This window comes from Pholcus phalangioides, unplaced genomic scaffold, assembly GCF_987345545.1.
Source record: "Pholcus phalangioides strain wild (caught in Gottingen) unplaced genomic scaffold, Ppha-v1.0 ptg000007l_1, whole genome shotgun sequence".
Lineage (NCBI taxonomy): Eukaryota > Metazoa > Arthropoda > Arachnida > Araneae > Pholcidae > Pholcus > Pholcus phalangioides.
Genome location: NW_028301600.1, coordinates 60410893 through 60435461, shown reverse-complemented (window position 1 = coordinate 60435461; position 24569 = coordinate 60410893). Strand labels below are relative to the sequence as shown.

Here is a 24569-nt window from a genome sequence, read left to right as displayed (position 1 = left end):
ATTGAGTGAAATTGGTTTCACTTTCGTTTTTTGGTTCGTCTCGAAAAGAAGTCGAAGGCTCATTTTGTATCGTGTACACATCCCTCGCCATCCAAAGAACAATTTTGAAGATGCGACTCTTTTCGTTTTTGGTGGCTCAAGTACAATGAGGGAAAGAATGTCTTTCTTTATTATTATTTTTTTTTTGTTATTTTCCATCGCATCTAGACTATGAGCCAATGTGGAAAGATAGGAGCGAATCTCGCGACTGTCGGAAATAGGAAATCGCAAATGACAGCTTTAATTTGCGAGATAGCGTGCTCGCTGCAAAAGACGCATTTCGAAAACCTTCGTACGTAATGTAAAATCTTCACCCAACTTGAAAGCTAGACAATAGAAAGAGAAAACAATTCCTCTCCTGTTTTCTCACGCATCTCTCGCCATCTTCGTCTTTTTCTTACTTAAGATTTATGCTATTTCATCTCTTGCAGTTATTGGTTTGTAGAAATGGTTTCCTATTCCCTTGTGTTGTTGACTGGTGCTGCGGAAGTTAATTTGTCTTTAAAGCGCGCTCATTCTCACTGAACAATGCTATCTATGATTGCTTTGAAAACCATTGTTCCGCACCATACATTCCGTAAAAATAGTTCCGCGAACGCTTTAATATCAATCTGCAAAAATATGTAATGTCAAATTATAGTCGTTCAAATAAGAAAAGTTCTTAGCATAACACATCTATTTTTTTGTATAAAAAATACTTTTTTAAATATAAACATTCAAATTAGCGAAAAGGTTTTTTTTGTGAAATATATATGTTGCGGTAAATGTGATAGGTCTGGTTATTATGCATAATTATCGACCATTTTGGTAAGTTTGATAAATTTTGGTAATTTATCGCATGTACCGGTGATTATGTATAATCCCCAGTTCGTACTACTTTACCGCACACCAATTCTGGTCATATATCGCCATACGGCGATTTCCAGCCACAGTGGAGTTGGGTGGGAAATGAAGTCACACTAATTATATCGGTGGTCGCCCCAGGCTCGGTAAGTAAAGAACTTGTTTCTCTGACATTCGAACCCATGGACCTTGATGGTAACCTTCATAGTGGAAGACCAGCATCTTACGACCGCGCCACTCGGGCAAAAAGTGATACTAACACTTCGATGATCGGACGAGAACCGGTGTTTTCAGCATGGTATGGCTGTTGACCTCCAGCTCGTACTGGTAAATATGTTAAATAGTCAATTACTTAAATTGCCGGGAATTGATCAAACCAGTCTAGGATGATGGATTTAATCAGCGATATTGATTATGTTTATAAATGTTGGTAAATGTGAAGAAAACTAACATTACAATGTTGATAAATGTGAAGAAAGCTAACATTACAATGTTGATAAATGTGAAGAAAGCGAACATTACAATGTTGATAAATGTGAAGAAAGCGAACATTACAATGTTGATAAATGTGAAGAAAGCGAACATTACAATGTTGATAAATGTGAAGAAAGCGAACATTACAATGTTGATAAATGTGAAGAAAGCGAACATTACAATGTTGATAAATGTGAAGAAAGCGAACATTACAATGTTGATAAATGTGAAGAAAGCTAACATTACAATGTTGATAAATGTGAAGAAAGCTCAAACATTACAATGCTGATAATATAATCCTTGTAACACTTATTTTTTTCACTTACTTTTTATGGTGAAATAAATATGTGTAGTGTATCCATCACGTACAGGAGAAATTAATAAATGGTTAAATTTAAGTGATATTTTTCAGCATAAATTCTTCCATTTATCATATTTACCAACTTCAATCGGGAATTATGCATAATCACCGGTCAAAGTGATAAGTGTAAGAACATTTATCAGACTTAACCGAGACGATTGCTAATTTTGCATAATTACCGATTTATCACATTTGCCGTAACATATAGGCCTGCTGTATGCAAGGTGATTCAGAAAAGACGGGAAAAACTTTGAGAGGTGATAGTATCCACCAATACAAACAATTGTCATCAAAGAATGCATGGTCTAATATGAAACGCAAACGCACAAGCGCGTTTCGAAACGGCCGCTCCGCAAACGTTAAAACGGCATTCTTGTTGAATTTTATTAGAAGAAAAAGAACACCATGCATATTATGTAAATATAACCTGAGGAAGAAGAAGAAACCGTATGCAAATCTGCGTCACAGTGAATAAAAGGCGCGGACCTGCATCAGACCGGGAAGCAAGAAAGGATCCCGTTTCGCACAGCTGACGATGCAAGCGCGCAAATGTTTTCGGATTGGGCAACCACCGGAAAACGCTCACCGTGCATTCGTGTTGCCTCTGTAGTGCTTCCGTTTCCAGGTCCGTAAATGAAATACATGTCTGCTTTTTCGGTATTACTAAAGTGCGCCATTATCCCTCACGTTACAACTGTTAGAACGGTTGCACGCTGGAATAACTTCACAGGGCTGGCGTCCGCGCTTTTTATTCACTGTGACGGAGATTTGCATACGGTTTCTTCTTCTTCCCCAGGTTACATTTGCATGCATGGTGTTCTTTTTTCTCTCCATAAATTGCAACAGGAATGTCGTTTTAACGTTTGCGGAGCAGCCGTTTCATGTTAGACCATGCATTCTTTGATGGCAATTGTTTGTATTGGTGTGTACTATCACCTCTTAAAGTTTTTCTCATCTTTCTTTTCTGAATTACCCTTTATGTTACGATCAATGAGATTAATCATGATTATATTCATAATCACCGGTTGTTATGCGTAATCACCAATCGTCTCGGTAAGTTTGATGAATTTTTCTACCTTTATCACTTTTAACGGTGACTTTAACATCAATTTGAAATACAATTGTATAATTTTTTTGAAAATATATAGGCCTACAGGTTACGGAATTTTATGGACTTGTAAAAAGTTTGTGTGTTTAATTTTGAGGGTGATAATAAAAAATTTAACTTTTTATATAGACATTCTTTGTCCAAAAACCCAGTAAGAAACTTGTTACCCTGTTTCTCCTGATGTCAACCAAAAAAAATCACGTTTCTAAGTATATACGCTGAGATATTCGAATTCAAAAAACGGAGAAAATTTGGTTGAAAAAAACCGCGTTAACTGCGGGTAAACTGTTTTACACGCATTTAATGTTGTTTTTCCTAACTTTCCTCCATTTTTGGAATTCAAATATGTCAGTGAATATTTGAAGCCAAGTCACTTAGAAACTTGGAATTTTTTTTTTTTTTTTTTTTTGTTGGCCTCAAGATACACAGGGCAACAACTTTTATGCTGGGTCTTTGGGCACAGGGTGTCCGTATAAAAAGTTTAATTTTTTACTTTAATAACTATATATCTCTTGCGACATGTGAATGACATATCTGAATACTATAAGTTATTTGGGTACTTTTCTAACTGGAAGTATGCCTGTAGGATTAACGGTTTGCCTGTAAAATGCGGCAAGGGGAATTATGGAATCACCCCTTTACATGAACGCTTAGAGCAGTATTTCCCAAAGTAGACAATATCGCCCCCTGGTGGGCGATGGCATTATCAAGGGGGCGATAGAAGCATAGAAGCTACGGGTATAACGTAGGATCCCGTAGGGCGGTGAGAGAAAAACATTTCTGAAGAAGGGGGCAAAGTAACAAAAAGTTTGGGAACTATGACTTAGAGCAGGGGTTCTTAACCTATGGGTCACCGGGGCTTCCACGATGTATCGTTATCTAAATCCATTAACAACCAGGAACTCTGAGCTATGGGATGGGGGGTGGGGGGGTTGTCCTGACTCAAACGTGATTCACCGGGGTTTCTGAGAAGGGTCGTACAAATCCACTTACAGCCAAGAATTCTTGAGCTATGGATCACGACCCAACCGTCATTCGCTGGTGTCTTCCGAGTTATGTCGTAAAAATCCACTAGGCCAGGAAATCGAGGTATGGGACACCACCCAGACTTGATTGGCAGGGGCTTCCGAGATCGGTCATATAAATCCACTAACAGCCAGGGGCTCTTGAGATTATGGATCACGACCCAAACTTGATTCGCAGGGGCTTCCGAAATGAGTCGTAAAAATCCGCTTACCGTCCTGTTACAAATGCACTTATTGTGCCACTGTTTTCACCAATGTCGAAAAATAAAAGTCACATCGGTGCTGATCTTGTTGCTGATTTTGGGTCGCGGCTGAAAAGGGTTAAGGACCCCTGGCTTATAGGAATCCGCCAAGATTTAAAATAATTGAGTGAGTTATTAGCTCAAACCATAGAAAAACTAAGAGCCTCAGATATAAATTTATGATATTTTGCTTGTTTTTTTTGAGTGGGAGGACATAAGCCACTTTTCTTCTCCGCAACATAGCAAGGTAATACTTTTGAAGACATCTATTCTGCGTTTAGGTCTATTCGCTTTTCAATGCAAAGAAGACGACCACGTTTCAAACTCCGATGCTCTCTTTTGAACAGCAACAAAAAATGAAAACGCACTTCACTGCAAATAACGTTGAGAGAAATTATTTTAACGTTATTCATTATTAATTAGCTTAATTTAATAAAAATAATTAGAGTAATTATGATTTTGGAAAATGTTATATACCGTACGTGACGAAAAAAATTTGGCAAAATTTTTTTTTTTTTTCTGTTTTTAAAAAACTTATTTCTGTTCACGGTCACGGAAACAAAAAAAAAAATCTAATTCAGGATTAAAAAAAAATTGAAAATTTAATGTTTGAAAGGTTATAAAAAACCAAAATTCTTTGTAAACAAGTTTTAAAAAATAATATGACATTCATTAAACTTTTTAGTTTCTTAAAATATTCATTTCACTGAAAAATTTGGTGAAAATGACTTTATTTTAAAAATTTAAACAAAGCATTTCGCAAATGCAATGTTAGTCAAAAATGGGGCATAGTAAATAAATAATGAAATATGCAATAATAAAGCATAAATTGCCTCCCCGTACCAAATATTTTTTTAAATATAATTATATTTCACTCTCTCTATCCTCCTTCCTATACATGACATTCCCAAATTGTTTGCACAGTGGATATCTCTGTAACCGTTGACTTTACAAACATTCAGTTATAAAAAGTTTTCAAATGACGTGCAGTTACTTAAAATCTTTAACTTTATTTTAGGGGTCGTACACATAAGAAAATGAAGTATAATTAACTTTTATTACAGTCCCCGTGAGCTCAAAACCCCAATAAAAAAGTTGTTGCCCTGTCTCTCTTGATGCCAACAAAAAAAAATTCCACGCTTCCAAGTGCAATATTCATTGAGATATTCGAATTTAAAAAACTGAGGAAAGTTGGGGAAAAAAACAGCGTTGAATTCGGAAAAACCGCTTTACCCGCATTTAACGCTGTTTTTTCCAAAATTTCCTCCGTTTTTTAAATTCAAATATCTCAATGAATATTGCACTTAGAAACGAGGAATTTGTTTTGTTGGTATCAGAAGAGACAGAGCAACAACTTTCTAATTGCGTTTTTTGGGCACACGGGGAATATATAAAAAGTTAGTTTCTGATTTTAACTACTATACAACCCCTTGAAACGTGAATGACGCACGTTATTTGGATACTTTTTATAATTGAAAGTACACCTCTAGGATCAACTGTTTACCAGTAAAATTCCGTACGTGCACCCTGTACATTAAATTCGACTGCATCACGAATATTTGCACATAATTTCGAAAGAATTCTGACCAATGGTTTTTCTTATTTCACACTGTTGAATTTAATTTATTCAAAATTATTGAAATCAGAACTATAATTATTACCATCCCGTACTTCACGGTATCATTTCATATTCAGTTGTTTTTTGTTTGGGTTTTTCCTCTCGATACTGTTTTTTGTGTGTGTTCATGAGAATTTAAATTTTATAGTTTCCACTCGGTTAATTCAAAATTGTTGTTTCGGATAACAATTTCTCATATTGTGCCGGTTCAATATCCATTCGTCAGGACATTTCTCTCGCTCTCCATCGAAAATGCATCTAGCAAGTACAGCAAAGCGATTGAACTTTGATGTGGTGTAGGAAATCCGTACATGGAAATGTTCACTGCACAATGGATCCGTGCATTCGTAAGTGGTGATTACTGTTGCGGAAATTAGGTAATGTATGTGAATTTCAGTACCTAAATCCTTTAACACGCTCTCCATTAAACTATTGTCCATTATAATACTGGATTGTGGTATGTTCTCGGGTAATAAACTCTATAGCTGTATAGAGGAATTCCTCGGTGGGGAAATTCACCTACAGTACTTTAATGAGACTTATGGCAGAGAGTGGCCCCATTGCCTACCCCAAAATACGCCATAAACTTCTTGAAATGTTACCGCAGGATTTGGGTGGCGTAGTCTGCTGCATTCCTTCGATGTGTAAATGTGTCTTCGGTTTGGGGTTCAGATGATTTAGGCGCTTTTGAGCCTACATCAAAATCTGTTACAAAATCTCAAGCTTTATTACCTAGAAACATGCAGGAATATTCACTGTGAGATCATGGTGGCTGTTACATCTTTTAATGGATACGCTGGCAAGATGTTTTCCCTTACAAAATCGTCCGTTCGAAATTCCACGAAATCCAGTGATCCATTAAGAAGGAAAAAGTTTCACCTTGACAAAATTAGCACAACGTGTAATTATTTTTGATTTTCTTATAAGAATACGATTCCCACTACGTAGCATTATGGGAAATTTTTATGCATGGTGATTATGTGATTCCCCCTTGCCGCATTTTGCTGCCGAATCATTGATCCTAGAGGCATGCTTCTAATTAGGAAAATTGTCAAATAACGTGTAGAACTCAGATACTCAGAGTCATCCATGTTGCAAGAGGTTGTATAGTGATCAAAATAAAAATAATTAACTTTTTATACGGGAACCCTGTCCTCGAAAACCCAATTAGAAAGGTGTTGCTCTGTCTTGCCTGAAGACAACAAAAAACAATTCCACTTTTCTAAGTGCAACTATTCGCAGAAATATTTGAATTAAAAAATGGGAGGAAAGTTGGGAAAAACAGCATAAACGGACAACGCTTCTTTCCCTGATTTTAATGTTCATACTGTAGAATATTGCACCTAGAAACGTGGAACGTTTTTGTTGGCTTCAGGAGAGACAGGGCAACAACTTTCTAGTTGGGTGTTTGAGGACAGGATGTCCTTATATAAAAAGTTTTTTTTATTTTATTTTAATAACTCTACAATCCCTGGCAACATGAATGACATATCTCACACATCTGAGTACTACACGCTATTAAGGTACTTTTTCTAATTAGAAGTATGCTTCTAGGATCAACGGTTCGCCAGTAAAATGCGGCAAGGGGAATTATGAAATCGCCCCTGTACATGAACTTGTAGAGGAATCCACCTAGATTTAAAATAATTGAGTGATTTATTAGCTCACAACCATAGAAAAGCCAAGAGCCACAGATGTAAATTTAGAATATTTTACTTGTTTTTTTGTTGTTTTTTTTTGAGTGGGAGGACATAAGCCATTTTTCTTCTCCATAACATAGCAAGATATTCTTTCTGAAGACATCTATTCTGCGTTTACGTCTACTCGCTTTTCAATGCAAAGAAGACGACGACGTTTCAAACTCCGATGCTCTCTTTTGAATAGCAACAAAAAATGAAAACGCACTTCACTGAAAATAACGTTCAGGGAGAAATTCTCTTGCCAACCTCCGAGTCGTTTGATGGCTTTGGAACGAACTTATATTTGCTTTATATTTTCACTTAGTGATAAGTCCTTTTTCCTAGATGTATTCCGAATACTGAGATGATATTCTCTTTTCCTTTCGAGAAGCTTTCCTTTATTCCATGTAGCCAAGTTTTTGCAACGATTTCTCCCTTTCTTGACGTGCCAATGCTTTTCACTCGCTATCGCTATTCTGCAGGCACAGCTGCAATAGCGAGAGGAAACCGAGCACATCACACACACACAAATATCGGTCGAATGGAATAGCTCATATGCGGATTGTTACTTGCCCCTTAGTTTTACATTTTCTCTTTTCGATGTTTCTTGAAAGGAATTCGTGGTTACTTTGGTCCTTGATGTTCACTTATTTGAATAAAAGGTGGTTTCGAACATTTGAGTGACGTCTCGCCACTTCAATAAATATTCTATCAAAACGACGATGAAGTACATTAAAAAAAAATATTACCAGAAGTTATGAATATGATTTGATTCCATGAATATTTTTTGATGTTCGTGTTAATTTTTTGCTTTATGAATTCGGTTATAGTGTTTTATGCCATTATTTTATGCAAAAACACGAGGGAAGAGTACGTAAAAAGTTCTTAAAACAGAAATTTCTGTACATTTTTTTTTTTTAATTTTATGCTCGCGAGCCTATCAAACTCTGAAAGGATCGAAAATCTTCTGGTATTTTTAACCTTTCAGGCGGAATTGCGAACTAGTATTCCAATAAAAAAAATCTCGCCGAAATACTGTGGGGGGATCGTCAAACCCAATATTTCTATAGGTATTAAGAGATAGTGATGATTTTTCGGGGGATAGAGCTCGAACCCATGGACGGGAAACAACTTTACACCTATGGATGGTCAAAAATATGAGAAAATGCGCAATTGTACCATAAAATATGAATCTTATGGTCACTCTACATAGAACTAAAGTGCGTAAAGTGGAGTGTCAGCTAATAAGGAGTGAAATACCGTACATTAAAGCTATATTCCAGGAGACTAAGAGTAGTGTTCGCTACCGAGAGGTGTCCTCTACGGAAACGACCGTAGCAGGAAATGGGAATACGTTCGTACTGGGAAGGGGCCTCGCAATTATTATCGCACCGGCGATGGGAAAATTGATTTGTGTTTCTGAAACGGTTATAAATTGCCCTATGTATTTATGTGGTTGGTTATAATTAAGTGAATTTTAACCTAAACCTGTTGAGCCAGCAAACTTGGCTGCCTATGCAATAAGCCAAAAACCCATCTGTAACACGAAATTCAAACACACTTTTATAACCGTATAATTAAAACGAATTCAAGTTGTAAAGCAGAATGTCGAGACAAGTGGCTCAATTATTTTTTGCTATTCAGATCATTTATAGTGAATCGATATAAAAGTTGAAAAATTTAAAAAAAAAAGAACATTTCAAAAAATGACTGAATTCGTAATCTGCCCGCTAGACGAGGATTGATCCTTAGTTTGAAACAACAGAAAAAGTTTCAGAAACAAAGTTTATCTCGAGCCATTTAAAAGGAAGCCGTAGATCGTTTGCTTACATAGAGGAGAGAGAAGGCAAATTTGCGAACTTATTTTCAGCATCCATCAAATGCCCTAACAGTGTAGTGTGTGCGGCGAAAATTTTCTTATAATTCTCAATAATTTTAATATCTTTTTCTATCTTCAAAAATTTTACAGATGTTGTGGCAATTGTCATTTTTCGAATACTGACTCTGTCGGTTCTCCATGATGGAGAAGACAGGCAGTGAAACAGTCTTCGGTACTTCGAATCATTTCTCACGTTCACCTTCTAGTGAATTCGAACCTAAACCTGTTGAGCCAGCCACTTGACTATCGAAGAAACTATTGTTCCTATGCAGTTACCTAAAGATCCATCAGTAATACACGAAATTCAAACACATTTATATCAGAGAGGGACAAATCCCAGGCGCCAGGTCACCATGTTGACTAAAAAATTTGTATTGGCGCCTAATATTTTTTTTTTTTGTGTGGTTACTAAATTGAAGGCTGAGAGCAGCACAAAACGTTTGAAATTTATATCGGCTTATCTGCCAACATGAAAGTGGGTCATTATGCCCTGAAAAAGTCAAACGAAGAATTATTTTGGACTTTTTTTTCTCGAGCTGAGATACATCATTTTTTCATAGTTAATGACACGTATGGAAAGCTGGAAAAATCATTTTAAAAATCTATAATTTTTTGCGAAATAGATTTTTACAATAGATTTTAACATTTTTGGCCTATGTTCTCTTCTTAAAACTGACGATTCAATTCCTTTTTGCTATTCATTTACTGTGATTATTCATAATCTGTATTCATTTACTGTGAATTGATATGAAAGTTGAAAAAAAAACTTCAGGAAATGACCAAACTCACATAATCTGCCCGCTACACGGGGATTGATCTTTAGTTTGAAACAACGAAGAAAGTTTCAAAAACAAAGTAGTTCCTAGCTCAAGCCATTTAAAAGAAAGCCGTAGATCGTTTTCTTACATGGGGGAAGAGTACGAAGACAAGGGAAAGTTACGAATTTATTTTCAGCATCCAACAAATGCCCTAATAGTGCGGCAAAAGGAAGTCCTCTGAGCCGTAGAATTTCCTCTAGCGCGGTCGATCCCGGAATCTGTCAGCGGCGCATTCCTGGCGTAATCTCCCTCATTGCATTGGAAGACAATGAAGAACTCCCTCTATAAGGTATCGTGACAGCACTAGTCTCTTCCACCCATTTCTAACTTTTGCTGACGTAGGCCCTTTTGTGTATTTGAGTGTATATATGCAGCAGCAGCATGTGGGGAGAAGGTTCTTTCATCTCTCTCTCGCTTCTAGCTGGCGTCGAATGAATTCTCCACAAATGAACCATATCTCTGATCACTAGAAGTGCCGTTGGAATTTGTAGAATTTTCTAGTCATTTGAAATAGAGGAAAATGGCATATCCAACAGAAGAAAGGCGGCTGTTCGAATTGCTTTATCATTTCAAAAACCTCGATTCCAGAGTAAACTTTAAAAAAGGAGTACTAGAATTGTTTCGCTTATATTCATTCACTTGCGGTACCATAAATGGGTTATTAAATTATGGATCGCATTCATAAAAACGTGGGACAACTTTCGAAAAGTATCTGCTCCATATAAAAATTGGATTTTTATTCGATAGATATTAAAAAAGAAATTATTCCGCTGAAAGAATGTAAATGTCAACAAATAATGTGTATAAAATAAAATGTAAGATGTGTTCGTATAGTTCGTTAAAATATCGAGTATACATTATTCAAACCAGTTATTGTAAATATTCTTACTGTAATGATAAAAAAAATATTCTAACCATAATCCAACTTTAACTTGAGAGGAGCCTTGGACAATTGCAACTTGGAATCCCCGAGATGTTTTGTAAACATGTTTGATGTCATCGAATTATGTTGCCTATATTCAGAACCTCTAATTTATAGAGTCCCTGGGCATATATTCTAAAATATATATAAAATCAGATCTAGATTCCCATCCTGACATCATAGTGAATAGAATAAAAGTTCGTTACTAAATTAGTTATTTTAAAGTATATAACGGTTCGTTTTATGGAATTATCGTACTGAAAAGGAAGGTTGCGCAAAATACAACTATTCTTCTGGGTAAAAGGAGTCTGGGTAAAAAATATATCCTGCGATAATGAAAACAATTTAGTTTCTTTATTCCATGTTAATTTAACTCGTTAAATCAATTAAATACATTTTCAGCAATGATTTCGGTCCAACCAATTTGATAAATTTTATTAATTAAAAACAACCTGATATTTGATCGAGTTATTTGTGTAGTTATAGATTGTTTTTTCTACACGTCTGATAATAATGTCTTAGGCATTTTTGTCTTCGCTTTTCTCCGGAATATTCATCTGTCAGCAAGATTTTCTCTTTACGAAAATGCTATATTGTTGTTGTACCGTACATTTTACGATAAATTGAGTTCACGTACAAAATGCATCTTCAGATCCTTACAATTTACGGAGCTAGCATAACAGCCGAGAACATAGATCATAATGTTTCATAAGAGCATCGTAATTCAAGTAATCGATCAACTAGGTTAGAGATAACAAAGGCAGACAATTAATATATGCTTCAATAAATACGCTCGAGAGCAGATTTATACTGCTAGAAAATTATTGTTTTTTTCGATGGCTGGAAACAACACAATCTTGTGACTTTACTCGAATAATAAAAATTTGTGAAACTGATGAAGCAAATGTTGAGTGGGGGTAAAATAAAAAGTGAGTAAAAAAATTTTTCTAGCTTATAAAGTGGTAGTTCCTTTTTGAGCATCGAGATTCGAACCTGTGCAGTTTAATAGAAATCGATTATTTTTTAATCGTCAGCCAAAAGAGTTTTCTTTCATTGCAATTTTAGCTTATCGCTTCGTGGCAGATGGGATATTTATTGTTCCTGATGCTTGAAGAAACTTCAGCTAATCTTCTTTTTAAAATTGCTTTTGTATGATTTTCAGTGCTATTTTTTTTTTTTTTTTAATTTTATTTTTCACTTTTGCTATCGCTTTCCCATTCGTTCATTTCATTCCCGACTTAATTAAACGAGAACCAGCTGACGTGTGCTCGTTCGAAAGCGTACAGCTAATAGTTTTCTCTCGATTTTTTTTCCCCTGTCTTGTTTTCGTTAGTCTTTTTCATTTGCTCCTGCTTCTCCTTGTGGTCTATTGTTTTATTTAAAAAATATTATATATTGGAATTTTTTTTCTGTCGGAAAAGTATAAAGCTCTTAGTCAGAGAAACTAACTTTATCTATATCACTATGAATTGAACAGGAAATATATATTCAATATAAAATTTAAAAAATTAAAAATCGGTGATTATGTATGTTTTATTAGAGATTTGATTAGAAAAAGTATGTTCGTTAGAAACAACGAATGTTAAGTTAATTAAATAACCAGGTTAATAAAAATAAATTCGCTTCAATTTATAACAGAAAGTACTTAGTAACGACATGTCAGTAAAATTTCAGATCAGGTACATTTCCAGATGCAGTACTCAAGACGATGGGAACATAGTTGGGTACAAAAATGTTATTTTTTAAAGTTCCATCATTGAAATCTGTATTTTTCTGTAAGACTGTAAAACAATGTGCATTTTTGAATAAAAAATGGCGAGGATCGATCAGAGATTCTAGGGTGTGATAGCCCAGGTCAATAAGATACTCGCCTAAAGTACCAAAAGATGTTTAGAGGTGTCACGACGCGAGTTCGATACCAGGCTCGTCCTTGTCAGAAATTTTCCTGACACAACAGGTACGACGACATGACCACAGAAAAAGATTGCTACCGCAGGGAGTCCCGCAACGAGGTGTTAGCGCACCAACCTCTCGGTCAGTATAAAAAAAGGCTGCCGTTCGGAATCGGCAATAAATTGTAGGTCCCGGTCTAATTAGCCCTCGTGTGCTGAAATGATCGTGGTGCGACAAAAATGATCAAATGATCTGAGATCCTTTTGGACGTGGAGTTTTGTTGTGTGGAAAGTCTGAGGTTTGAAAAGTGGTCGAAATGACCGTGCGGTATAGTTGTAGTGTTAAAATATAGGGTGTTTCAAAAAGAATTACCCGATTTGAAATGCGTATATTATGAAAAATATTGAACACATGGACACTTAAGGTCAATTTTATATAACATGGCAAATCAAAGTTTTTTTACAAACCAAATTAAAGGTGCTCAATATGTCCACCTTGGGATACACGGCATATGTCTATACGGTAGTCAAATTCGCCCAAACTTTTGCGAGCATGTTTGCATCCACTGCGAGTAAATTTCTGTGGACTACGTGCGAAACTCTGTCGGATGCGCTCCACATTCTCGTCTGATATGCGGGGACAGCCAGGGGTTTCCCCTTTACAGAGACAACCCGTGTCTCGGAATTGTTTACACCATCGCCTAATGCTCTGAGTGGTAGGAAGTTCAACACCACTGTATTGTCGACGAAAAGCACGATGAACAGTTGTTACGGACTCACACTTCGCGAAACTCAGAACACAAAACGATTTCTGTTGTGTAGTCACCATTTTGACAAACACTGATGTGGTGGCCGAAGGAAGAGCGTTAGCGCTACCAGTCGGCAACTGCGCGAAACTCGAAATTTCCCGTTATTTCCCGAAATGTCTACCTACATATTATTCGATCAAAACGGATTGAAAGCTGAATAGCTATGATTTTTGTAAATCGGATGATTCTTTTTGAAACACCCTGTGTATTGACGGTGATCTTGGAATCTTTCAACGAAAAACGTATGGATGTAGCAGAGGCGTACGCGGGGAGGGGGTGAATGAATGAATGAACACCAGGGTCTCTGCCACCGGACTTATCCCGTTGCCGAGATCTCTTCCAGCCCAGCTTCGTGGCAGAGTCTGGAACAAAGTGAGTGTATACACCTAACAGTCTGAGTGTGTAGCTAGTGTTGTGTATGATATTTCAGTGCTGCCATCTATACTTCAAATTGTGAGTGAAGTGTAATGATTGAATATCTGTCATGTTGCAGGCCTGTTGCTCTCTGTGACGAGACTTTTTAACGGGGAGATCGGCTCTCATTCGCGCCTTGAAGTTGGGAACCACAGAAAACCAACTTCAGCCGACCACCACTGTGGGGTTCGAACCCGGATCTTCGCATCGCAAGTCCGTCACTATAACCACTCGACCACCACAGCGGCGACGGGGGGGGGGGGGTGCTGAGGAGGCCCATGCACCACCCCTACGAAAACCAAAAATTTGAAAATTTTAATATTTTGGTGAAAAGGTTAAATATCTCGAAAGAAAATGCCCTTCATATTTTATATTAACCAATTTCTGTTAATTTAAATGCTTTTTGAAGGGTGTTGACTCAAAATTTCTCAGGAAGAACATTTTTGTGATCCCAAGCTTTTTGCGACCTATCCAAAGGTCGATCATGTGTACGCCTCTCAGACATAGTATGCATAGAAAAACGATATTTGCTATTAAACTAACAGTATTCTACTCGTCGTGCCATGAAAGAGAAGTTATATGACCACCCCATTACTATAGACTTATCGTACGACTTACATTTTTTAGGCTATACCGACTGATTATTGTAGACCCGTGACATCGTTTTTTTAACAGTAACGATTCTCGCGACCAAATCATATTTCGACCAATTTTTTCATGCGGTCCCGGAATAGGTATAGTGAACTGACCCTTTACCCAACATAGCAGGAATCACTAAACCACCATCAAAATGTATTCTTCATATCTTTTTTTTATGAAGTAGGCTTTCTATTGCTAAATGCTAAATTTCATATGCTACATTGTATTGTTAAATGCTACATTGTATTGTTAAATGCTACATTGTATTGTTAAATGCTACATTGTATTGTTAAATGCTACATTGTATTGTTAAATGCTACATTGTATTGTTAAATGCTACATTGTATTTTTAAATGCTAAATTTCATTTTTTAATTTTCACTCATTCCCGGAAACTTCGACTTAATTAAAAGAAGAAAACTTCGAGAGTTAAGGGAAAATTTTAATACAAAAATCATGGAAAAAATCTGGAACTGAGTGAAAATTTCGACTTTAACACATATTCTAGTTATCGGAGTTCGACTTCCCACGAACTGACTGCACATGACATGCGGTCTATGCTATGTTAAGAAGAAAGTTTTTTAAAAGGCTTAATTATATCTAAAGAATTCATTTTTCAAATTTGATAAATAAAAATACAATGATAACAGTTGTATAAAATGGATAGTAAATCGAGACAATAAAATCAGCAAATGATGAAAAGTTTACATTAACTGTATAGAAAATTTGTGTTTTGTGCAAATTTACAAATGAGGTTCTTGTAAAATTTCCGAGAATAAACTTTGCGAAGTTAGTAATTTGAAGAGAGAGATGTAAAAGAAAAAAATATTTTTCTAAGCGCTTATGAGATCTCTAAACTCAAAGTGAACATAACGAGAGGGAAAGAAAACAACATTAAAAAAATAGACGTGAACGTTTTTTTTAAAAAGAATCGAAGCCGTGTGAAGCGTAAAATGACTCGAGCAAACAAACACACAAGTATTCTCAAGAATTCTTGAGAATACAAAATAAATTACCTTGAAAGTAAATATTTATAAATAAAAATTGATGAAGAGAGGCTCTAATGAGATATGTACAGTATATGTGATATTCTTCGTATTTCGTACGTTGAAAATAATAAGAGTTCAGAGAAAAGTATTATACAGAAGAAAAAAAATTAATTGCAACTGTTATTCGTTGAATCATTAAAAAAACTTCAATGTTTGTTGTCATTTACGAGTTTTACGAAAATTTTGATACAGAAAGTTATGGGAAAAACAGTCATGGAAATTTAGAAAAATTCAAAGCATACTAATAAATGTCTAGTGAACTGGATTTTAAATGCATTTCTAGTTATTCCTTTATTTTACAATGTAAACTACATCAAAACTACATTAACTACATTTCACAATACTGTGTAGTTGATAAGGGTTTCGATTTTTTTTATAAATTTTCATGATAAAATTTGCAAATATATTTGTTGATTGTGGATTAAATATTTAATGAAATTTAAAGAAAATTGAATATAACCGTGCTTTTAAAAAATGAAATCTATTAGCCAAAGGAGAAATTACAACCCGGAAAGATATAGTAGTTTCTAAAAGAAGCATATATTGAGAATTTGGGTAGTGGTTTCTTCACTTTCTTTTCGTCATATTTATGAAAAAATTCTTTCTGCTCTTCCTTCAAACTTTTAAAAATTTCTTGATGAAAAGTACAAATAACAGGAGTACAGTATCGCATAATGTTTAATACAGGGTGGACAAAAAGTCCGTAGAAACTTTAAAAATTCATAAAAACTGGAAAAATAACCGAAATAAAAACGTTTTGCAGGGTAAGCATCGCTAGGTCATGGGAATTTTTTTAAGACACGAAAAAAAAAACTCAAAACAGCCGATAGGTGGCGCTGACGTACGCAAGTAAAAGAAAAGATACGCAAATAACGAACAGAATGCCTCCAAATCGTTTATTACAGCAGTACGTGTTCCACATGACCACCACCACCACAGGGGATAGCACATTGCAGGCGAGTCATAAATCCAGCAACGCCAGACTGCAGCAGGTCCACATACACGGTTTCCAACGGTGAACTGATTGTGGATTAGGAGCGCAAGTTCTTATAACTTTTCCATAAGCAAACTTTCCATAAACAGATTTTAAGGCTTTGAATGTAAAAATACATCACACAAAAAGCAAAAGTATTTTCAGTTACATCATAATTCATACACACTTTGGTCAAGATCTTTAATTTCATGCTGATTACGAAAGATGCCACCGGCAGCAAAATATACGTTTAATTTAAGTGTTTAATTAATTAATAATTTAATTAAGTACTTACGTTCAGTCTTATGAAATATGGTTTATTGACAAAAGTGATGAAATTTGTTTACATCAAATAATAATTGAAAAACGGCTGAATTTATAGAATTTGACATAAATAAATCCGAATATAAATCACAAGAAACATTCTTTTTTGTGTGTATGTGTAGTTACGAGATGTTTCTTTAAAAAATATTTTGATAAGATCGTTGTGTGATTGAATGTCAAGGTAATTGTCTAGCGATTCTGTATTAAGTCGCTTGAAAGACTTCTTGACCATATTCCAGTAAAATTTGATGCGTGTGTGTATATTGCATTTTTTCCAACTTGCATATGGCACCGAAAACAAATCACTCTAGCTATCTCTAAAGAAACTATCGACTAAAGAAGACTGCGTCTGTCAGTTCCACAATTTTTGAATGTTTACGCTTTTCAAGTTTTTCAAAGAGGTTTTTTATTTTGTAAATTATAAAAACGCGGCCGTCATCTACCTTAGGAGCTCTGTCGTTCTCAGGTGCTGAGAAATCCTTTCAATATTTTTAAAATCTACGCCACAAGAAAATATCATATAAACTTGAAATAAAAATGGTCGAAATTCTCTTCCCGTGAGTTGACTATCCGAAAATTCCATGTGTGTAAATTATTTAAGGCAAGAATATATAGAAATTTCATGACGGTTTTTAACAATACATTAGTCGATATATTAATATACAGTAGACACTATATTATTAGACGTACTCGTTTATAAGGCGCATCCCCTACTGCAGTGGTCTCAACCTTTGTAAGCCAGCGACTCACAGTTGATTTATTTTTTGTGAGTAGAAGTTTCAGTCATACACACGACTAATGCGAAACAAATGGTGAAAAATAAAACAGTGAATCATTAGCTGCCTTCTTTGACTGATGTCAGGGCCCGCTACTGGGCCACGGCCCAGTGGTTGAGAAACACGCCAAACTACATTGATGCGCAACATCCGAAACATAATTGGGAAAATCCGATATATCTGAAAAAGTACTGAAAAAAAAATTGACACACTCGCACTCGCTACCAATTTCACATGTATGTCATGCCCCGATTTTCTTATTTGAACCCGGTGTCACAAATATATGTCATTTGATATTTAATGGATTATATTAACTGTTTGCACTAAATTTTATCGTAAACCGATTGGAGTCATACTAAAGCATTGTTTCCCAAATTGGACGAGGGAATAGTCCAGGGGGGCGATAGAAGCTCCGGATTTAATATAGGATCCTATGGGTTTGCTTGTATTTTTTGTTTGTTTATTGTAGCAATTACATACCCAGATATTTTGTAAGGCTGATTTCTCAATGGAACACACACATTTTCCTATTCCGTTTACTTTGCATTTGCTGAAAATCTTATCACCAGTATCTGATGAAATCGCTATCGTAAAAAAAAAATGAAAATTTTCATATTTAGCTGTTCGATTACACATATACATGAGCGTAAACAAGACGCCAGAGATCTTGGTGTAATTACTATCCGATAGCTATTTAAATCGTTATGCCATGTGAACGTTGTTTCATGGAGTCCACTAGAATAATTTTAAAATACCAGAGTGAGTATTTCCTTTGTACGAGCTCCTTGGAAAATCAATGTGAAAAAGTGGGTACTTTAACGGAAACTTCTAACTTCCATTTCCTAACCGTCGGTACTTTCATATAGGTCGGTGTTAAATCATCCGAAAAAAACTGTTAAAAACTGAGGAAAAAGTAAATACAAAGATGAAAAGTTTGAGAAATCTTTTCCAGAAATATCTTAAGAAATAACCACTTCCGTTTCAAGTTTTTCACGCCTGGTGCTGTTCTATGTAGTGTACAAATAAAAGCTAAGAATTTTTTTAGCCTGGTGTCTTTGAAATTTCTGAGGAATAAGGTGTTCTTAAATTTCTTCGATAGCTCGTTTTCCTTTTGTACTTTTTTTAAATTTGAACTACTTAATTTTAATGCTTAATTTTGTAATCACTTAAGATATCACATAAGTTGAAAAACTATTCATCGAAGTTAAATGCTTGAAGCAGCTGGTGATGCGGCATAGGTGAATCTTTTTTCTAGCATGTCTCATCATTCATAATGGATCGTTAATAGCTATTCATGTGAAAGCTCCAAAACACTGCCACTTTGTCATCATAAAGAGAAGTGAAAAGACTGACTCAAAATTATTCAGTGCTAATTCCTGTCTCACAGAATTGCACATCCCTTTTTACGCTTGCAATAGCCCATCGATATACGTTTCGTGCGTTGTCAAGAAGCATCATTAGTTTTCTGTCCAACAAAACTGTCAAAGATGATAATGGAATGAGAAAAAGCCCAACACCGCCTCTTACACTGCCATCACCCACTGGGGGAGGAAAAAATGGTATCTAACCATTGCATCTAGTAAGCACTTCCCCCAAACCCGGTAGCTAATTTACAGAGAAAACCAAATTTGTGAAATTGTCATCTATCAGCAGTAGCTACCAAACAAATAAAAATATTCGAATTTCTATGTCAGGATATTAAAAGTAGAAAACAAGTATAACGGACCTTATACCTCTGTAATATTTGCATCGAACGAATTACATGAGTTGAGAAAAGAACATTGATGGCATTGTATTCGTTATTTTTATCGAGCATGCGATCACATTAAGAGCAATTTGTAATTACCGTGTTCTGTTTCCTTGACAACGCTGATATTTATGCACTATGTAGAGGATACTCATACCTTGGCACATTATTTCTCAAACTTTTTTTTCTCAGTCTCAAAATTTTTACAATAAAATTTCATTAAATTCATTTTTAGTAACTGCATACTGTATAAAATATTACATAAATTTTAAATTACCCTTTTTTCTTACTATAATTAAGAAATATGGATTTTTTGAGAACACGAAAGTGATCCAATATACAACAAGTGATCTTGTACCTTGAAACTTGAAAAAATTACAAACATAAAAAGATACAATTCTTACAGGAAAAATAATAAGGTTTTTTTTAATATAAATGGTATATTGAAATAAAAAAAAACAAAATAATGACACAAATATGATTATTAATACATATAAACAAAAGTATAACAATAACGGAGGTAGGAACGTATTTATAAGATGAAATGCATAATTATTTTTTATCATATGTACTTGTAGAAAGGAAAATTATCTTTCTAAATCTTTAGTTCTATTAGTTCCTTTGATGCTAGGTGATTGCATTAGAAACACAATATCCGTGATGTCAACATTTGCTATATCTGGCACTGAGGAACAATAAAATATTTTCTCCCCTCTCCTTTTAACGGAATTCACTTGGTAAAAGTTTTTCTGGACGCATCCCACTCTGTAAACTTTGTTTTTTCCAACAAATTTGACTAAGAAATACCGAAGGTGAACGGAAGAAAAGTGATGGATATAGCTGAAGTTTTTCTAGGCAAAAAGTGTAGAACTAAAGTTTAAAATATAAATTGTATTTAAAAGCAAAAAAAAAAGAATTAGTGAGGTTGAGTATTCGAAGGTAAACTAGGAAAATTTCAAGTTTTACACTGTTCCAAGGTACACGATGCTCTATTATTTGTAAAAAATATTAATAATTTTTTTTCATGATGATTGAGCACTTCGTATGATTTATCAGGAGAATGCATGGATTTTTAATTACTAAATGTAGTTCGCTGAACTTGAAACGTTAAGAAGAAACACAGCCACACAACCACGCTCAGTTGTAAGGTTATGTATTTCTAATCTCTTGCACTCCAAAAATATCAGCTAGAAAGAGATACTGTCAAAACTATTTGAAGTGCTTCAAGGTTTATTATGGTCGGGAGGGAATAGCAGTTTCCCCTATATGATTGTTTTCGCCTTTTTTGACGAAGTTCCTGTTTTATAATTTTTCATCTGAGAACTCATTTTATCTGGTTGGTTGATAACATAGTGACAGTCACATAAAAAGATCATTATAGTGGAAAACAAATTTTGACAAAGTTTCTTCGTCCTAAACAAAAATAGGCATTTCTTATGAAATTCTGTGTAATGAACACGAATTTGACCATAAAAAATCTGGATTGGCTACGGTTTTCTCAGAAATTTCATATTGAATACCCATAATAACACAATACATTGAAACAGAACATAAGAATGTATAGGAAACTACATAAATATTCATGAAAAGCAAAAATGTATAGAAACTTCACCAATATACAGGGTGATTCAAAACTCAACGTACAAACTTTTAGGGGAGATAGAAAACACAAAAAAAAAACAGAATCACATAGGAATGTATGACGGGAAACCCCAACCTGATCAGCTGAACGATAAACAAAGATGCAGAAATGACAAGCCAATAATGGGTGCAAAAACTCTTTATGTAGCAATACTTTACATGAGGACAGTACGTGTACACGTTAAGTTTCACAACAAGTGCTCAAATTTCTTACCAACCACGTCGCAAGAATCTCTGTCGCAGCTGCAAAGGTCCACGAAATGCTGAGTATTTTTTAAAAAGTTTGGCAATCAATGCATCGCAGTTGTTGAAGATGCAGAAATGACAAGTAAATAATGGGTGGAAAAACTCCTTATCTAGCCGGAATTTCTTCTTGGGGGGGGGGGGGGGGGTCCCTGAAAGCTATGGTCTACGAGACGCCCGTTGACTCGAATTCGTCACAAGAATCTCGGTCACAACTGCAAACGTCCGCTAAATGCCAGGTATTTTTGAAAGGGTTCAACAATCAATGCATCGCCGTTGGGAAGCGTGCATAACTGTGGATAATAAGAACTTTGAGCAGTTGATGTGAAACTTAACGTGTACACGTACTATCCTCGTGTAAAGTATCGCTAAATAAAGATTTTTTTCACCCATTATTGACTTGTCATTTCTGCATTCTTCATTTATCCTCCAGCTGATTAGGTTGTGGTTTCCGGTCATACGTTCCTATGTGATTCTGTTTTGTTTTTGTGTTTTCTATCTCTCCTCTAAAACTTTGCACGTTGAGATTCAAATCACCCTGTATAGAAGCACAGATTGACATACATAAAAACACAACACAAATACATAGAAACACAACAAAAATATGAAGAAACGCAAATTATTATAGCACATTACATCATTTATCGGCAACTGACACGTACTTCGTTTTGCATTACGCTTGTACTGGGCATGAGGAGAATCTATTACATCTGTCCAAGTAGTCTGCAAGCATCCAAGTTGACCATTTTCCCTGGTAACGTCGTTCTTTAGTCGTTACCCCCTTCTTCATCACATAATAACGCTCGTAAACACCTTTTAATGGTTAACAGGGTAATATCAAAAACTTTTGCATGGTGATACAGTTGAATCCTGTTTTAACGAATTCTGTAATAACGAAGAAAAATCTCGTTGTAACGAACACTTTTCTAACCCCCAGATAAGTTTACATAGGAACTATGCAAAAACCTGGAATTCCTTTATAGCGAAGTGGTTCTCTTGGAATTCGTTATAATGGGGTTCGACTGCATTTGTGTTCAAGAATATCAAAATCATTCGAAATTGTATATTTTCATGTCGGACGCAATTTTATTGTTGTCCAGTGTTACGTGTCTTAGATGTAACAAAGCCTGAAGTTTAATGCATAAAGTTATTCTGTGGCGTGCATAAAAGGTTTTATTTTCCTGCCTAATCATAAAAAGAGGGGAAAAAATTGAAATCAAAAATACAAACAATCTGATAATTGAGAAACGAGTAAAAATTCACATTCATCTTCTCTAATCCTTTCTGGCCAAAGTTTGATTAACAACACCAGTTTCCAGTAATTCCCGTTCAACACTTCACGGCCAGGGACAATTAGCAATCTCTTCCATCTTGCCGACACGATTTTAATTTAGAGGTAAACGGGCGTGTAAAATCTGTTGCGTCATGCTGTCATAGCAAAGTGAACCGCTGTCGTTTCTCTCACAGCGATTTGCGCGCAAACTGTTGAACCATTTAAGTTGAGGACGCTCGCTCGAAACTATCCTCCGACACACACGCACACACATACACACTCGTAATATTATCATTGTCTTGGGAGCCATAAGAATTTTCGTCGTAGTGGTGCTCGTCATAATTTAAAGCGCATCCAATAACCCTTCCGAGCTATTCTATTCTATGTTTTCTCGCTCTTGACAAATTAGAAGGATTTCGCACAAGCGCTGAATGCGACAGGAGTTTGAAGACGAACTTAAGCCCTGGATCCCTTGATGACTGCTCGTCCTTCGTGCACAGAACTAGCAATTTCCTTGCTGCGGTCTTGCAGGATGGGATTGGGTAGGGAGTCGTTTCTAATTACCATTGCAAAAGCAGCGGGAATCCTTCTTTGAACGGCGAAGGCATTCTCCAATTAATTAGAGACGGAAGACAGCAAAAGCATTTCAAGACGAGGCCGAATAGTTGAGCGTCAATTGGAACGAATTCTTCCGTTTTAGCTAATAAGGCTTTTAAGTGTATTATCCATTTAAATTCCGGACAAAGTTGATTTTAAAACATTAACATCATTCATAAGACACATAAATACTGTTACCCCACATTCCAAAATTTTCTTTAACCTGTGTTGTCCATCTTCATAAACATTGAATTGCCCATGTACACTCATAAATTTTTTTTGCATGTAGCCTGTTCAGATATTTTATTCACTCAAATCATTGCATAAAGCTCTTGTTGTATGGGAAACATTAAAATGGAAATTAACACATAATGCTAAACTTCATATATTAGTATATTATAGATTTACATTATCTCAAAAAAAGTCTTGCTCAATATTACATTGGTGGGAACATGTGAAATAAAGTGTCATAGTGAAAGTTTTTTTTTACAGTTCATTGCTAATATTCATTAGTTCTAAATTTTTCCCAGGACTTTTTATATCATCTTTTTTTTTATCGTAGTGTGAAAACATGGGCTTTAAAATTCGGCAGAGCGATATCTGGTGGGTGCACCGAAGCAACCTGCGTCAGAAAAATTACTGAGGTAAGAGTTTCATATATTTCTTCCTATTTAACAGAACTAGATGTTCTAACAGAAAATTTTATACCATAAATATGATGATTAGAGTAAGCCCTATGTTTGTTGCTGCTATTATGAGAAATCCTGTTCTGATTTAGTATGATGGAACATCAGCAACTTCCATTTTGTATTTCTCGAACTCGGAATTTTCCAAATAAAGGAGGCTAAGCGAGGCTTACTACACTGCTTGTAATTCGAAGCTGCAGCCGGAAACTTTTCCGTTAGCCGCCTTAATCCCTCCTAGTCACGAAAAGCGAAGCCCATTTCGAAATAAGTTCTTACTCTTCTAGTGTGACTCTTCGAAGGGTGCGAAACGGAGCGTACCTTAATAGCTTTATCTAACGCTTAGCAAATGGTCATGTTTAGCGCCATTATCAATCTGTCGAGTACTTCGGCTTGAGCTGAGTAATTTATGGTACCTGCCTGCTTTCAGCAAGATGGCAACCAACAGAGAAAGAGACTGCTATATTTTCAGGATGTATGTCCCAACTTTGAAGGGGCGTTC

The 24569-nt window shown here is 35.5% G+C and overlaps 1 protein-coding gene across 6 annotated transcripts in view; it reads left to right on the top strand.

Annotated features, from left to right (window-relative positions):
- Positions 1–24569, top strand: part of stj (voltage-dependent calcium channel subunit straightjacket) — a 241739-nt gene that overhangs the window by 84280 nt on the left and 132890 nt on the right. For all 6 annotated transcript variants that reach the window (XR_016192865.1, XR_016192864.1, XM_089233705.1 and 3 more), the window contains exon 2: positions 23947–24028. Coding sequence is in view for 4 of the 6 variants with exons in the window: in XM_089233705.1 (XP_089089831.1) it covers positions 23947–24028 (82 nt within the window). In the remaining 2 variants the exon portion in view is untranslated. The remainder of the gene's footprint in view (positions 1–23946; positions 24029–24569) is intronic.